At 38.2% G+C, this 15,468-nt stretch overlaps 2 protein-coding genes across 2 annotated transcripts in view; one reads left to right on the top strand and one right to left on the bottom strand.

Moving 5' to 3' along the window:
- Positions 1–7,341, bottom strand: part of LOC134379123 (uncharacterized) — a 245,507-nt gene extending 238,166 nt beyond the window's left edge. Inside the window, exons 1-2 of the mRNA XM_063098348.1 lie at positions 7,312–7,341; positions 6,361–6,469 (exon numbers count right to left, since the gene is read on the bottom strand). Of these exons, the coding sequence (XP_062954418.1) occupies positions 6,361–6,469; positions 7,312–7,341 (139 nt within the window). The remainder of the gene's footprint in view (positions 1–6,360; positions 6,470–7,311) is intronic.
- PDSS2 (decaprenyl diphosphate synthase subunit 2) overlaps positions 1–14,849 on the top strand; it is a 251,884-nt gene extending 237,035 nt beyond the window's left edge. The window contains exon 8 of the mRNA XM_063097190.1: positions 14,064–14,849. Coding sequence (XP_062953260.1) covers positions 14,064–14,222 — 159 coding nt within the window. The 3' untranslated portion in view covers positions 14,223–14,849. The remainder of the gene's footprint in view (positions 1–14,063) is intronic.
- Positions 14,850–15,468: the final 619 nt, after the last annotated feature.

Here is a 15,468-nt window from a genome sequence, read left to right as displayed (position 1 = left end):
AACTTAAGAGTGTTCACAGTTATTATCTCACAGAGTCAAGATTCTTCCCAGGTCTGCTGACTCAACAGTGTGTATTTTTTTACCTCCCTACTGCTTCTCAAGGTGCTTTAGACATACTACAAAAAGAGGTTATATGCAGACTCTGGTCTCTCAAGCATCCAGAAAATGGTGTGCATTACTCTGTAATCTAACATTTGTAATCTAACACAGAAATGTGCTTGTCTGCTAAATGACTGCCATAGGATTTACATTTCCTGAACTAGTGCAATAGTTATTGTGACTTTTTAAAGCTAGTAATCATTCTTCACTCGTCCGAGAAAGTTTTATAGATAATAACTATTTAAAACAAGTTCTCATTACTATTCTCTAGAGGGAGGTCAGGATCTAAGTTAACAAATACACCTTCCATAACACCCTAACGTAGAGACCTCCTACATCTGGAAAACCTGATAAACCTGCAGATCTGATTATGCTTACATGGCACAATGAGTAACTTCTTCACCCCATACGTTGATTCCTGAATTTGCCCCCAGTCTGATGCAACCTACCTGGAAGACATGGCTGAGGCATACATTTTTTTCATTGTCATTGTTCTCAGTAGACAGAGTTTTTCTGTTCTTTGAAGGGCTTTCTTGTGAAGTCATGAATGTGCTTTAAGCTCATCTTGTATCAGGATGCATGTTAGGATATGAAGAATCTAGGGTCACATGGATGGTGGCAGTGGTGGTTTAGGACAAGTAGTCCCCAGGTATCAGCATCCAAATACAAAAGCAGATGAAAAATTTGGGCATGAGAAGGATATAAGAAATTTAGAAGATATAGACTCGAGTAAAATAACAGAAACTCACTCTTACATAGTTTATGTATTCCTCAGATAACCCCCAGGACTATTTGATACCTACATGATGTGAACACTCTCATCCCACAGTGTTCTTTTTAATTAAATAACCAGCATAATATTTGTCATGAGATTACAGAGCTTACTATTTATTGATTCACTCCTAAAAAAGCTACAGGCAAGAGTGGCTCATTGCAGCAGTCTACAGCCTATGACATGTTTTGCTTGTTGAATTTCTGTTACAGAGTTTGCTAAAAAGCTTCACAGTCCTGGTTTTGCTTTTTGAATTTCAATGTGTATAACTAAGTTCCTGTCTGGAATATTATACTAAAATTAAAAATTAACTTTCAATCAGAATATGGACAAATCTATGATTATTTATGAATCATCAAATTCTCCTTTGGAAGACATGATAAGCAAGGAGCAATGATTGCTTTTCTGTAGAATTAATCCTAAATTTAATATGATTCCATATTACTAACCTCAAATGCCCAACCTATCAAATGTTGATGACAGTTTATAAATTAAGAATTAAGTTGTACATTGTGTCTCATTTAATTACATTTAGAAATCAGGCACATCTGGTTATATCCTGAGGTACAAATTGACCTCTGCTCCTTGAAGTAGCAAGCACTGCTTTCGCCTGAATTCTTCTCTACCAGGGTGTTAATTTAGATCGATTTTAAGTGTATCAGTAAAAAATTTTAAACTACATATAAATACTCCTAAACCATATAAACATATAACAAAAATTTTAAAACTACATGTAAATACCCCTAAGCCATATATGTAGTATCTATTCAGATACAATAATTTATATGAATGAATTGTTGGGTTATGTTCAGCTTTTGTGGATGGTAGGCCGTAGCATGAACTCATAAATGTACTTAGAGAGGTTGAGCCTTGAAATAAGTTCTGAAGTCTCATTCCCAATAGGAGGCTGCATACTGTCCATACTGAGCCTAATAGACATGTGTGGAGGAGAGGCAAGAAAAATGATAACAAACATGTCCTTTATCATACATTGTTTTTTCTTTTCGGGGGAATAGTTTAAGTTTTAAATGGTTGAGATGATTTGGGAATTCATTTTCAAAAACAGGCATGTCTATATTAAGTGAAACAAGTCAGGCACAGAAAGAGAAATACCACATGTTCTCACTTATTGGTGGGAGCTAAAAATTAATATATAAATTCATACACACACACACACACACACACACACACAGACACACACACACACAAACCGGGGGGGAGGGGGAAGAAGATATAACAACCACAATTATTTGAAGTTGATACGACAAGCAAACAGAAAGGACATTGTTGGGGGGGGGGGAGGGAGAAGGGAGGGAGGTTTTGGTGATGGGGAGCAATAATCAGCCACAATGTATATCGACAAAATAAAATTAAAAAAAAAAAAAAAAAAAAACCCATTATTGCTGCTGTCAAAATGCAGACATGGAATAAATCAAAAAAAAAAAAAAAAAAAACAGGCATGTCTCCAACTCACTAATAATTAGAGATTTAAAATATTTAAAACACCTTCATGAATCTACGTAGTCTATGAATATTTACAATTAAAACCAAGTGCATTATGTAAAGGTTGCATGTAAATTTTGCAATGATCCCCTTGCTCCCTTCCTCTTCAAATCTTGCATTTATATAGCATTTTATTGGTGTCAAACCGATTTTAGGGCTGGCCAGTTAGGTCACTTGGTTAGAGTGTGGTGCTGATAACACCAAGGGCAGATCCCTGTACTGGCCAGCTGCCAAAAACATACTAATTTCACATACATTATCTTATTTATTCTTCACAATAATTCCAATGGTATAAATATCATCTTTCTGATTTTACAGGTGAGGAAACTAGGACTTAGAGAATTTGCTCTGCCCGAGGTCTCACCTGTCCAAATCCAGAATTTCCCTACCACAGTTTTCTCTCTACCCCTCTGCAATTATTTTTTGTATTATTATGAAACAAAACAAAAACAAATTAATCAGTTGTCCTTTTAAGGAGAACATCTCAAGGGTGATTCCCACTGTAAGACTTTTGAAAGGTTCTCCTGTGGCTTTATCTGGGGAATTCTGCTCCAAGATGCTTACATCGCTACCGTGTTTGGAAACGGTGTCATTTTTGTCCCTCTCCGAGCCCACAACTCCCACCTGGGCTTTGGTTCCCAGGACTCGGTAAAGGAAAGGAGAACAGTGTAACAAATGTCATGTGCTTCCATACATTTGTACAGAATGATTTTAATTCCACAAAAGAATAAATAGAACTTGTTAAAAATTGAGTATCTTCCCCGGACCAACCAGCCGCCAAAAAAAAAAAAATTGAGCATCTTAGTTCTCAATACAAATTCATATTATAGGAATTTTGCAAGCTATTTTACAAAAGAAAAATATTCTAATGTTTTATTAGAGAGCAGTAAAAATGCTAAAGCATGGGCCAAATTATATTTTATTTTGAACTCATTAATCCTTTACCAATGTCTTCAATATAGTATGATGAACCCTAAGATTCAATTTAAAAAATAGTGAAAATAACATCAGGCAATATTTAAGTCTTGTCATTGTGTGACACTACAAGCATCACTGCTACAGTGTCTTTGGTTGAGAATTTTAGTAAAAATAAGTTTTTGGTAGTTGAGGATTTAAATAAAAGTATACTAGTTTTGTTTTTTGACTCAGTAGTGGAGGTAATCATACCTAAGTCTTGCTCAGTGCCTTTCTGTTTAAAAAAAAAAAAAAAAAAAGCATAACCAGAAGAATAAACTTAATCTATGACCTTTTTCTTACCAGAAAATGTGGACATTTTCCACTTCCAATTCCTATTGGCAATTGTTCTGCAATCATGTGACATTTTTAGTTGGGTAGATAAAAATGTATATGCTGCAGTAGAGCTACATAATTAATCTAACTATGGATTCAATTTTCTGTTATCTCTATAAATATGGTTTTGTCCTAACTATTTGACTTGATGTATTTCTTTTAATCTGTGATATGTATTTTAAAAATTTGCCATCATGCAAAAAGTCTGTGTCACTTTGGACAACTTACTCCTGCCTAAGTTTGTTCACTTTTAAAATGAGAATAATAATAGTACCTATCTCATAAGGCTATTGTGAAGATTAAAGATATATGCAGTATATCTCAGAACAGTGTCGGACACACAGTAAGTACTATATATAGGATTGTCTGTTGTTATTGCTATTATTGTTGTTTTTATTACTATTTTAATATTGGGATATATTACCATTCTGCATGTGAATTCAGGTGATTGAGGAAATGACTAAAAATTCTCTTATTTTTGTCTCCTTCCATTTTTGCCAAAGTAAGTGTTTCATTAGGATCAGTGGATTTTTTTTTCAGTAGACCCTAGCAATTAATTTATTACTCTAAGTAAAAAGGAATGCTTTTTACGTTGTTTACACATATTAGAGAAAGGTTTTAATGTAGCTTTTCCTTTTGTACCAAGTCTTGCCACTCAGAAATCGTCAAGACCTTTCAAATGAAGCACTGTCAGCTAGAATCTCTGGTGTGGATGTACCCATGGACGCAGCCTCATTCCACCTTCCACATTGGCTAAGAGTTTCATTCATATTTTCTCTGACATGTGGTCATCCAGTCACTGAGAACTTTCAATAATAGAGAGCCCACGGCTTGTCAAAAATAATTATTCTGTCATTAGACAACTCTTGTCATCTGAAAGCTCTTTCTTATTTGTAATTGAAATCTGCTTCCCAGAAAGGGTAGGGGGAGAGAGGATTGGGAGGGGTTGGTTAGACAGATACCATTAGATAGGAGGAATAAGATGTAGTGTTCTATAGCAGTGTAGAGTGACGATAATTAACCATTTATTGTATACTTTCGATTAGCTAGAACGGATTTTGAATGTTCCCAACACAAAGAAATGATAAATGTTTGAGGTAATGGAAAATAATATGGAAAAAAACAAACAAAAAAACCCCCAGTGTTTGCCAGGGTTTCAGGGAGGAGTGGGGGGAAGGAGGGATGAATAGGTGGAGCTTGGAGGATTTTTAGGGCAGTGAAACTATTCTGCATGATACCGTAATGGTGAATACATGACATTTTACATTTGGCAAAACCCATAGAACTGTACAATATGAGAAGTGAATCCTAACATAAAGTTTAGTTATTAATAATGTATAATATTGGTTCATAATTGTAACAAATGTACCACATTAATGTAAGATGTTAATAATAGGAGAAGTTGTGTGTAGGGGACGGGGACAGTATGTGAACTGTCTGTACTTTTCTGCTCAATTTTTCTATAAACCTAAAACTGCTATAAAAATCAAGTCTTATTACTTTAAAAAAAGGGAAGAAAACTCCCAGAAACACTACCCTGTTGTTCTTTGTTCTGTCCCCTGAAGCACATAGAAAAGACTGTTTCTTCTTCCATTTAATTGCTTCAGATATTTGAAGATGGCTTTCGTATCCTCCTTTAATCCTCTCATCCAGGTTAAACATTCCTCAGATGACATGTTTTCACATTCTTCTTCATCCTAATACTGGACCCAGTCTATCGTGTCAGTGCCCCTCTCAGCACATGGCACCCTGGACTGACATAGTTTTCTAAACAGAGGTTGACCGTCAAAGAGTGCAGTGAGACCATTCCCACCTCTGTTTGGGATGCATGCATCTGTTGGTGCTGCCAAAGTTTGAATTTGCATTTTTTGTGTGTCTACATCACAGTCTTGGCTTATATAAAAATGTGGTTATCAAAGAATCTCAGCATTTTGTATGTTACTGCCAGATAAAGCTTATACTTTTACAATTAATTTTTAAACCCTAAATGTACAGCTGTATAATTATCCCTGTTACAATTCACTGGCTATTATCAGCCTATTGTTCAACATGTCAAAACCATTAAAAAATTTTTTTAAACATATCCAATTTGTCTGAATAAACCATTAAAATTTTGATGCTATCCATGTGTTACCTATCTCTCTTGGCTATGTGCCATCTGAAAATTAAAATTTAATATGCATTTTTTTCTTCGTCTTTAAGCAATGCACAGAAATGTGATAAGGGAAAGAAATGAATCCTGGTAGCATGACACTGGAGATTGCTTTCCTGTTCAATATAAATACACTACTGAACATTTTCTAGGAATAGTTGTTTTACATATTCAAATTCATATTACCGCACTCTAGTCCAGACCTCATTTCTATGCCTTATCTATGAAAGACTAAGTTTTGAAAATCCAAATATACTGTATCTTTGCTACTTCTGAAGCTAACAACCAAGTGGCCATATCAAAAAAAGAGACTATTTTGTCATGACATTTATTGCGACCCACTTATCCTGGGGCTACCATTGCTTTTTTTTTTTCCTGGAGATGGCAAACCATCTGTGTAATAATTCTCTGTGGAATTTTGTCATAAATTGTCCATGAATTTACTGGTCTATGTTCCAGAACACACCTTTGTCCTCATTTGTTTCTTTTGTCGTGTGTTTAAAGACATGAGTCAGTTGAATCTCTCATCTCTGAGATTTCTCACAGTCTTTCAGTAGCTGGGAAGGACATTCTTGTGCATTCCATACACGCAGGAGCAGGACAGAAGTGGGCGGATGCCTCTGTGAAGGTGCTCGAGACTTGGAGTTAGGTGTCTGGAGTGAGGAAGAGGACAGAGAGGGGCAGTACCAGAAGGTGGCCTGAGGGGAGTATCAGGCAAAGGGAGTGAGAAAACTGCTGGTGAGGAGGGGCCTCTCCAGGTGCTACACAGTTATCTGTTCTAGACTGTAATATGTTTGGAATGGGAGTGTGGGTGATCTTGGAAAGGAAAGGACACCAGAAGCTAGAGGAAAGCTGAATCTCAGGGTGGAAGCTGCATCCAAGGCCTCCCTGACAACCTGTAACTGGCTATTTGAATGCATATTTTGTCCTTAAAGGCCCCTCTTAATGGAATTTATTTTAGTCTTTACAATTTTTAACTCATTCTATAGTTGTTCTATTTCCTCTTTGTCTTCTCTTAATAATATATTATCTTTTGCAAATTTGGGGTATACTTGTTCTTTTTATTTGATTTACAGCCTTTACATTTTTAAGCCCCTGATTTTTGTCATTATCTCTTCCCCCCATGCACCGCTGTAAGTCTTCATTGGATTCTGGGTTTTGGCCTTCCTGACAAGGTTGATTGGTTATGAACACTTTTCTATCAATCAGGTACAGCACTTTAAAACACTTTTAAAGAACAGCACAAAAAACATTTGTGACAAGTGTCCTGGTGATAATGCATAGGGGTGGATTTCCAGCACAATTTTTACAGCTTTGTACCGCTCCTTTGTCAGCTCCTTCAACTCCGGGAGCGTGTCCTGTGTCCACAGTCGTACTTTGTGCAGAGCAAGTGCTCAACTCGGCTCAGCAGTGGAGCTGATCACTGTGTGTGCTCCACCTTTTGCACCTGGACCCTTTAGAATCTGAGCCCTGGGAGAGCTCATCCTTCACTTACTTTGGTCTCTTTCTTATTAATTATTAACATTGTCGGAATTTAGTTTTTTAGAGACACCCAACACCCAGGAACTATGTTTTCACTTATGATCTCTTGGAATCATGGCAATCTTTTTATTAAACTTATTTTAGCAATGCACTTTTCTAATGTAGGGTGTCTAAAACCATGCCTGTTAGTACTTTCTTTCCCTGCTTCTATGATCAAGATGAGATGGTATGACTTTTTTTTTTAAAAATATTTCTATCAGCATTACATCCAATTATGTCATCATTCTTAAGCAAAAAGTGCTTCTCTCTTCTGATACATCAGTTAGGCACACCAAGAATTTGTCTACAGAATTTGAGTTTCAGCAGATGTTCAATTGTTGAAGTGCATTGTCACTATTGCATCTTACCTTTCTGCCTGCTTCATAATCTCCATTAAGGAAGCATGGTCCATTTCTATCACCTGGTTAGGAGTATGTGGTCTCTCCCTATAACAGCATGGCTGCCATTTATTTCCTTTTATCCTTGTCCATGTGTTTTCAATCATGAAAAAACTTTAACATATTGTTTTACGCTCCTTTAGTCTCTATTGTACTGTTTCTTCAGAACAAGGTCTACCCCATGTTGCAGATGAGTTTGAGCATCTCTGTTCTCTCTGAGAACTCTGCCTAGACCCTTTGGGTGAAAGAAAAGTTGGGGTTATGTCCGAGCCTTTTCCAGTGCTATAGGGTGGAAGAGCTCTGGATGTGCAGAAATAAAACCCAGGCTGTTTCACAAACGTGCTGTGGACTCTTGTCCATATCACTTAGCCTCTCTCATCCCAGTAGCCTCTCCTGCGAAATGAGGTGAGAGGTTAAGATTCTGTTGGGGTTTCTCCCAGTCTTTCACTGGTTTCCTTGAGCAGAAGTGGCTTCTGCCTCCACTTCTACGAAGTACCTACTCAGTACCAATGCCAGGAGCTTCTTTTTAATGTTTTAAAAGGACTTTTGAACCAAGAAATTTTCAGAGACAATGATTTTCTCAAAAGGGTCTCATAAGAGCAACATTTTATCACTCAGAAGTTGTTTAATGAATGTTAAATAAAATGCACTTAACCTTAAGTACTTTGCTTCTTCTCTCTTTGTTAATATTTTTAATTGGATCCTCTAGCAGAGGATTTGGACTTAATTTATTTCAGGTGATACTGCATTTATATAATTATTCAGTTGGCTTAATTAAATATCAGAGAAATAAAACAGACTGATAATTTACCTTTTTTGTTTTTGTCTTTGTTTTTTTTTTTGCTGTTTATCCTATGGCTACAGTTTTTTTCATGCCATAGGGCCAGAGTGGGCATACTAGCACTTCTAGCCACATTCTAATATGGAAAGTTCTATCTATGCATCAATTTGGGCTTTGCCCAGTCGAAATATAGGTGAAGGAAGATGTGAAAAGAACTTTTTTAAAAAAATTGTGGTCTTTCCTCTTGCAGCTATTAGTACCAAGGTCATGCATCCAACCCACCGGTGTTCCACTTAACTCTCTCTGGTTCCACAGGTCTATTACTGCCCATCTAACAGGTGGTTCTGGGGGGCAGCAACTATATTTCTGTCTGTATCTCCAGCCCCTACTATATGCCTAGGTCATATAGGTATCCACTGAATGCTTGTTGAATTTGATCATTGCAAAAACAGCCAGTTGAAAGTGTGGTTAGAACAGTATAAACGTAACACAACTACTTTAAAACATAGTAACTCAAAATACATGCTCCAGCGAGTAAAGTGCTTCCAAGTATTTTTCAGGCCTTATTCAATCCGTCTCCAGGTGTAGAGGCCTAGATATCTGCATTTTTAAATCCCCCAGGTGAATCTTATGGTCAGGTTTAGTAACTCCTCCTTAATGTGTCTTTTGTCACATTTATTTACAAGGATATCAAGATCACTCTTGTTGAGATCTCTATTACCTATTCTAGTTTACAGTAAAAATCAGTTTCATTTATGATTTATTAGTTATATCTAAAGGATTTCCTTTGAGCCAGTAGTTTATGTTTAGTTTGTAGGAGTGTTTACAGATGTCTATGAGGAATAATAATTTCCAAGAAGGATTATATTACTGGTGAGTCATGAAATGGGCATTTTATACATGGAAGCTATCAGATCCCTTACTATGCAAAGCCCTGTGAGCACAACTCTGTGGATTTTAGTATTGAATAGAGTAAAATATTCATTGTCTGAGAGAAATTAACTTTTAGGACTTGAGTAACTTTCAGTGATATCCTCCTGATTTCTGTTTTGCCCTAATCTGAATTGCCCATCATCATAGGATTAAATATCCTATTAGCCAAATCAAATATTCAGCTGGGCCTTGCTGAAAAAAGTTCATAGAGGAACAAAGTAAGTGAACCAATCAGAAAAATGTAGAATGTAAAACATTCTACAGCACAGCCTGGTTCTTTCAAAATGACAATGTCATAGAGGAAAAAAAGATTTAAGTGTGATAACAAACAAATGTGATGTATGAAGTGGGATTGATCATGGGATTGATCATGGTTGGAAAAAAATGGCTAAAACATTTTTTTTGGAAACCATTGGAGAATTTTGCACATGGATTAGATGTTAGATACTATTAGGGAATTCTCTAATTAACTTTTCTAGTTAACTTTCCCAGCTGTGATAATGGTATTGTGATTATATAGAAGAATGTTCTTATCTTAGGAGATACATATCAAAACAAGGATGAAGCATCCTGCAGCCAATGACATGCCCTAGCCAAGTCCTAACAACTCAACTTATTGTTAAATATTCAAGAATTTTGTCATCCCAGGACCCTTGGTAACTTGAAGTCAGCCATGATGGGAGTATTTGTACCACAAAAGTCTGCGTATGCTACAACTATGGTTTTTACCCCGCTGCCCACCCCCAATCCTGAGCTAATTTACCAGTATAACACTGCCTGCAGCTTACGTTCAAGTGGTTCAGAGAACACACACTCGTGGATAGAACAAAAATGACAAAATATTAACAGTTGTTGAATCTAGGTAGAGAATGTATTATGGCCATTCATTGTGCTAACCCAGTAATCAGCAGACTTTTTCTGTAAAGGCCAAAGTGTAAATATTTTAACCTTCACAGGTCATGCAGTCTAACTTTGCAGCTCTGTCCTTATAGCACAAAAGCATCCATAAACAGTACATAAATGAATGGACATCCCTATGTTCCAACAAAACTTTATTAACAAAAACAGGGGCCAGATTTAGCTAAGAGCCACAGTCTTTCAACTTTTCTGGTTTTTTTGGTGTTTTTTTGGCAGCTGCCCGGTATGGGGATCCAATCCCGTGACCTTGATGTTATAAGGCTGTGTGCTAACCAACTGAGTTAACTGGCCAGCCTGTTTTTTTTAACTCTATAATAAAAAATTTGAAAAAAACCACAAATGTCTTAGCCTGGTTTTTGGAGCCACCTTGGGTCCTCTAACTCCTACCCCTGCAAGCTATGTCATACCAATGCTTTCATTCCCTGGGCACTCTGCACTCTTTGGTCTCCTCTGTGACTTTGCTCAAGCTGTTCTCTTTCCCTACAATCCCCTTGCTGCTGCTGACCCCTTATATCTGTTTATCAACATTCATGAGACATATCTCAAACCTCACTTACTCTGTAGGGCCTTCTTTCATTCCTCTCAACAGCTATAGTCCTACATTTGTGCCTTCCATTTGCTGCTTTTCACAGTTTACCCTTAATTAGCTCCTGATTCATAGAGAAGGATCATTCTACTCTTAACATACAGTAGGTGCTCAATTAATACTTGTAAATTGAACATCTAGTTTAGTCATGCAGATATCCACATGCCTGTGGTATCAACTTAGAAGTCTAGAATGGGAGGAGAGTGAATATTGGTCTGTCTAATCTAGATTTGGGGAGATGAAAGATAATGCAAATAGGAGAGTGTTCTTTCTTTCTCTCTCTCTCTTTCTTTCATTTTCTTTCTCTTTCCTTCTTTCTTTCTCTCTCTCTCTCTCTCTCTCTCTCTCTCTCTCTCTCTCTCTCTCTCTTCTTCTTTATCTTTAAGACTGCTCTGATCTAAGTCCAGCTACCTTTAAGGTTGTGTATTAAGCCAAAATAGACTTGATCTTGGTGGAATGGATGGCTTTCTTGGCAATGGCTAAGGGCTTGAGGAGCGAGAACTAAGTCATTTGAGAATTGGTGGTTATTTAGATACTATCAAGCACTCTGCACTATCTCATGTAGTCCCCCCAACATTCCTAGAAGAGATTGGAATTATCCCCATTTAGAACTGAAAGTAGGTGTAGAGCTCTTTTACCTGCCCATAATCCTGCTGATATGGCCAATTGTCTGGAGCTCACAGACCCCTCAAGCCCATTGCTGGCAGGGTCACAACGCTTCACATGCCAGTCTAGGTCACCAGACCCCTCACATGCAGGCCTATGAGCTAGGTAACCGGCAAACAGGTCCTTGGAAGCCACAGGTTGGAGAGCATGGCCACGCGTGGTAGACGACCAAGGCAATCAACACCAGCCAAGTGGCCGCATTGCACATGCGCCCTAACTCCACTCCCCCCACACACAGTTTACTTACAAAGAATGCACCACACCACCCCCAACCAGACCTAAGGCAAGAGGGCCTGATTAAATTATTTTATTTTCTCAACAGTAGGTAATGGCATCCCTAAGACTATAAAGCTAGAATGGGAGTTTGAATCTGGCTACCTCTGATACCCAGTACCATTTTAGTGCCTTCATGCATTCAGTGATTGGCAAGAAACCAGGGAAACCTAGGCTGGAATACGCCCAAGATCATATGCAGTGTGGAGATGTCTGTGGAGTGCTAAGAATCTGATGGAGTTTACTATTAAGGGCCGCTGGACAAGGTACTAGAAAGCCTGGCTTCTGATCTCAGCTTTGCCATTTTTCATCTGTGATCTTGAGTGACTGAGTTTCTCTGGACCTCTATTCTCTTGGCGGTATAATTAGAGGAATATATCAGTTTATTTCTTTTATTCATTCATGTTTCATACATTATGCAATAAGTAGCTTAAAGTCTCATGAAGAGATAGGTAAGTGAATGGAGAATTAAAATACAACGCCATATAATAAATACTGTACTCCAGATGTGCACAGGGTACTTCAGGAGCCCAGAGGAAGAGGGGCACTTGGCCCCTTAGGGCCATGATCCTAGCTGAGTGCATTTCACCCAGGTGGAATCTGGGGAGCTTGTGGGGGATGGGGGAGGACAGCCGAGGGGGAGATGGTAAGTCACCTCTGAGAACTGCAACTAGTTCCCCTAAATACATGATGAAGGGGAAGGGGGAAAGCGGGGGGAAATGAGGCTGGGCAAGAGCTAGATTGGAGAGAGACTTCAATGCCTCATGAAAGAGCTTGGACTTTTCTCTTAAGGCTATTGGAAGGCAGTGAAGGGTTTTAATCAAGATCGTGTTTGCATTTTATAAAGATCTCCTTGATGGCATGGCAGATGGAGTCTAAGGGTACAGAACTGGTGATGGGAAGACTCTTTAGGAGGTGATTGCAAAAAATAACTCAGGCAAGGGATGATGATAGCCTGAACTACTGTAGTGGCAGTGGGAACGAAGAGTAAAAGATAAATTTGAGAGCACTGAAAGAGAATGACTAGGACTTACTGCCTCTATCAGTCAAAATGGCTACAGATAATCTCACAATCTCGGTGGCTTAAAACAACAAAGTCGGGTTTCTTGCCCACACTAAATGTCTGTTGCAGGTAGGAGAGGCACTATGGTGTGCTCATTTTGGTCACTCAGGGTTGTAGGCTGAGGAGCTGCCAATGTGGCTGGTGGACCTGCCAGAAGGAAAGCTCTAGAGGGACTCACCTGAAGTGTTAAACACTGCAGCCCAGAAGTGACATGCAGCATTCACATCTCATAGACTAGATCTGTCACCTGGCCCCACCTGATCTCTGGGGGCCAGAAAGTTTAGTCACAGGTGAGCAACCCTGGGACTGCCCTGGTGCCTGACTGGATGTGGGGGATGAAGAGGACTCCCAGGTTTCTGACTTAGGGAATCAGGCAGACAATTAAGGCATTCACTGAGAAAGAGAAGACAGGAACTTGGGCAAGGGAAAGTGGGCAGACCAAATAATTATGAATTTTTTAGCTCTAAAGTGTAACCATTTTATTGTTCCTTTCTCGTCATCAAAGAGAGAGATTGGAAGTCAACTTCGTTTGTCAGCAAGAGTTTATTCCTTACAAAGGATGTTTTTGTTTGGTCTTCCCAGTCAAATAAAATGTTTTAGTTTTTAAAATGTAGCATTCAGATCTAATACTACCCATATGTATCTTTCTTGAATTTTCATATGGACTATGGTGTCAGCATATGGTGTATAAAATAAAAAAGTGATTAGCTAAGATGTTATTGAAGCCTTCCTCATAAGAATTTCAGGCTGCTGAATTCAAAATGCTAGAGCTGGAAATGCCCTCCCGCCTTCATTACCAGCATCCCCGAGCACATTTCAAGATATCAAGATATCGAGGGGTGGGAGTCGGGAGGAGGTGTAATTAGGCTGATTGGAGCCTGTTGTGCTGCTCTGGAGCGCAAGACACCGAGCAGCCTTAGGGAATGTTAGTGCCTCAAGATCATTGGGGAATGATGTCCTCTTTTCTCAAAATAACGTAGCAGAAATACCGAACCTATACTGTTTCTTTCCTTCTTTGTTTCCACCCCCCCTCCCCTCCCCAATTTAATTGTGGTGCTTACTGAATACCTTAAAAACTGACTTTTATCGTGCATTTGTTTCTTAACAGTTGCGAGAAACAATCAAAGCTGGCAAAGGTGTGACTTCAGCTATTGACCTGTGTCGTTACCATGGAAACAAGGCCCTGGAGGCCCTGGAGAGCTTTCCGCCCTCAGAGGCCAGATCTGCTTTAGAAAACATTGTGTTTGCGGTAACCAGATTTTCATGACACCAAATTAAAAAGACACTATTGTTCACCGGCTGAAAAACCTAGGGAATGAGGGGATCGAGAGAGTCTTCATGATGAAATATCTAAATGTGTAATGACTTTAAAAGCATATACATTTTTTTCCTTCTTTTTATCACATTGCTAAATGAATACTATCTTCTTTTTGGAACTGCTACAAACAAAATTAGAAGAAAAAAAGGTCAAGCAGTTTTCACTTGTCATGCCAGAAGCACACTTGAGGCTGCAGTAGCAGAAATAATTAATGAGATTTGCTCCTGTGACCTCAGCAAATGGACAGGAAATAAGTCCTTATTGATTGGACCGAGCCGGGGATGGCGCCAGGGCGGTGGCCTGTGGTTTTCCTTCTAGAGAGGACAGAGCAAGCTGGAAGCTGCAGGTGTCAAGAGGAACACCATCAATACCTGCCAGGGAGGACTGTCAAATCAAAAACCAGTGACCAATTTGTTGTAATGGAGAATAATTCAAAGAATTAAGAAAAATATGCTTTATTTGTCACCTTGTAATTATGTCTCTGTATTTATAGATACAATATGAATATACTTTGTGCTTCACAGTTTTTGTAACTTTTTTTTTAGAGAAATTGCTGAAAAGTTGCCAAATATTTGAAGTAGGAGATTAAAATGTTATCAAATGTTAACTTCATTATGTTAGGAATTGCCTGTTTTTCTTTCTTGATTATCAATTTTTTTTCAAACAAATTTCAAAGAACCAAACTTTTTTTTTTAAAAAGAAAAAGCAGCTTTTCTCAAGTAAAATGTATTTGTTTGTAATAGTTGGTTTAGATAATACCTTCAATTTTTACAAGTTTCACAAATATAATTGTTGTACTGGGGAATTCATTGGTGAGAGTTTTCTTTTAACCTCAAAATGTCAAATTTTGGTCTTGAACCACAGACATCCAATTACAGAATGAATATAAGTGATCTCACAGGCCTGCAATCGGACACTGTGTCTGTGTGGTTCATAGGAGATGATTTTTGCGGTTTGCATGCACGCAATATGAGAACACGTTGACAAGAAGGCTGAGTTTACATAAATGATCTAGATTGAGACTCAGCCCTATTTGGAGACAGCGAACACAGCAAACAGATTTCATTACCTAGCTCAGTCAAACACTAAGTGAAGTTATTTTAGTTAAATTCCTCCCCCCAAAAGTTACAAAACCATTTTATCAGGGCCCAGCATGTGGTATTCAATGAAGAGAAAATGTAAAGCTACAGAGGTT

The sequence above is a fragment of the Cynocephalus volans genome, chromosome 5, assembly GCF_027409185.1.
Source record: "Cynocephalus volans isolate mCynVol1 chromosome 5, mCynVol1.pri, whole genome shotgun sequence".
In the NCBI taxonomy this organism is placed as follows: domain Eukaryota; kingdom Metazoa; phylum Chordata; class Mammalia; order Dermoptera; family Cynocephalidae; genus Cynocephalus; species Cynocephalus volans.
The sequence above is the reverse complement of the archived record's forward strand: the minus strand, read 5'-3'. Positions and strand labels throughout refer to the sequence as shown.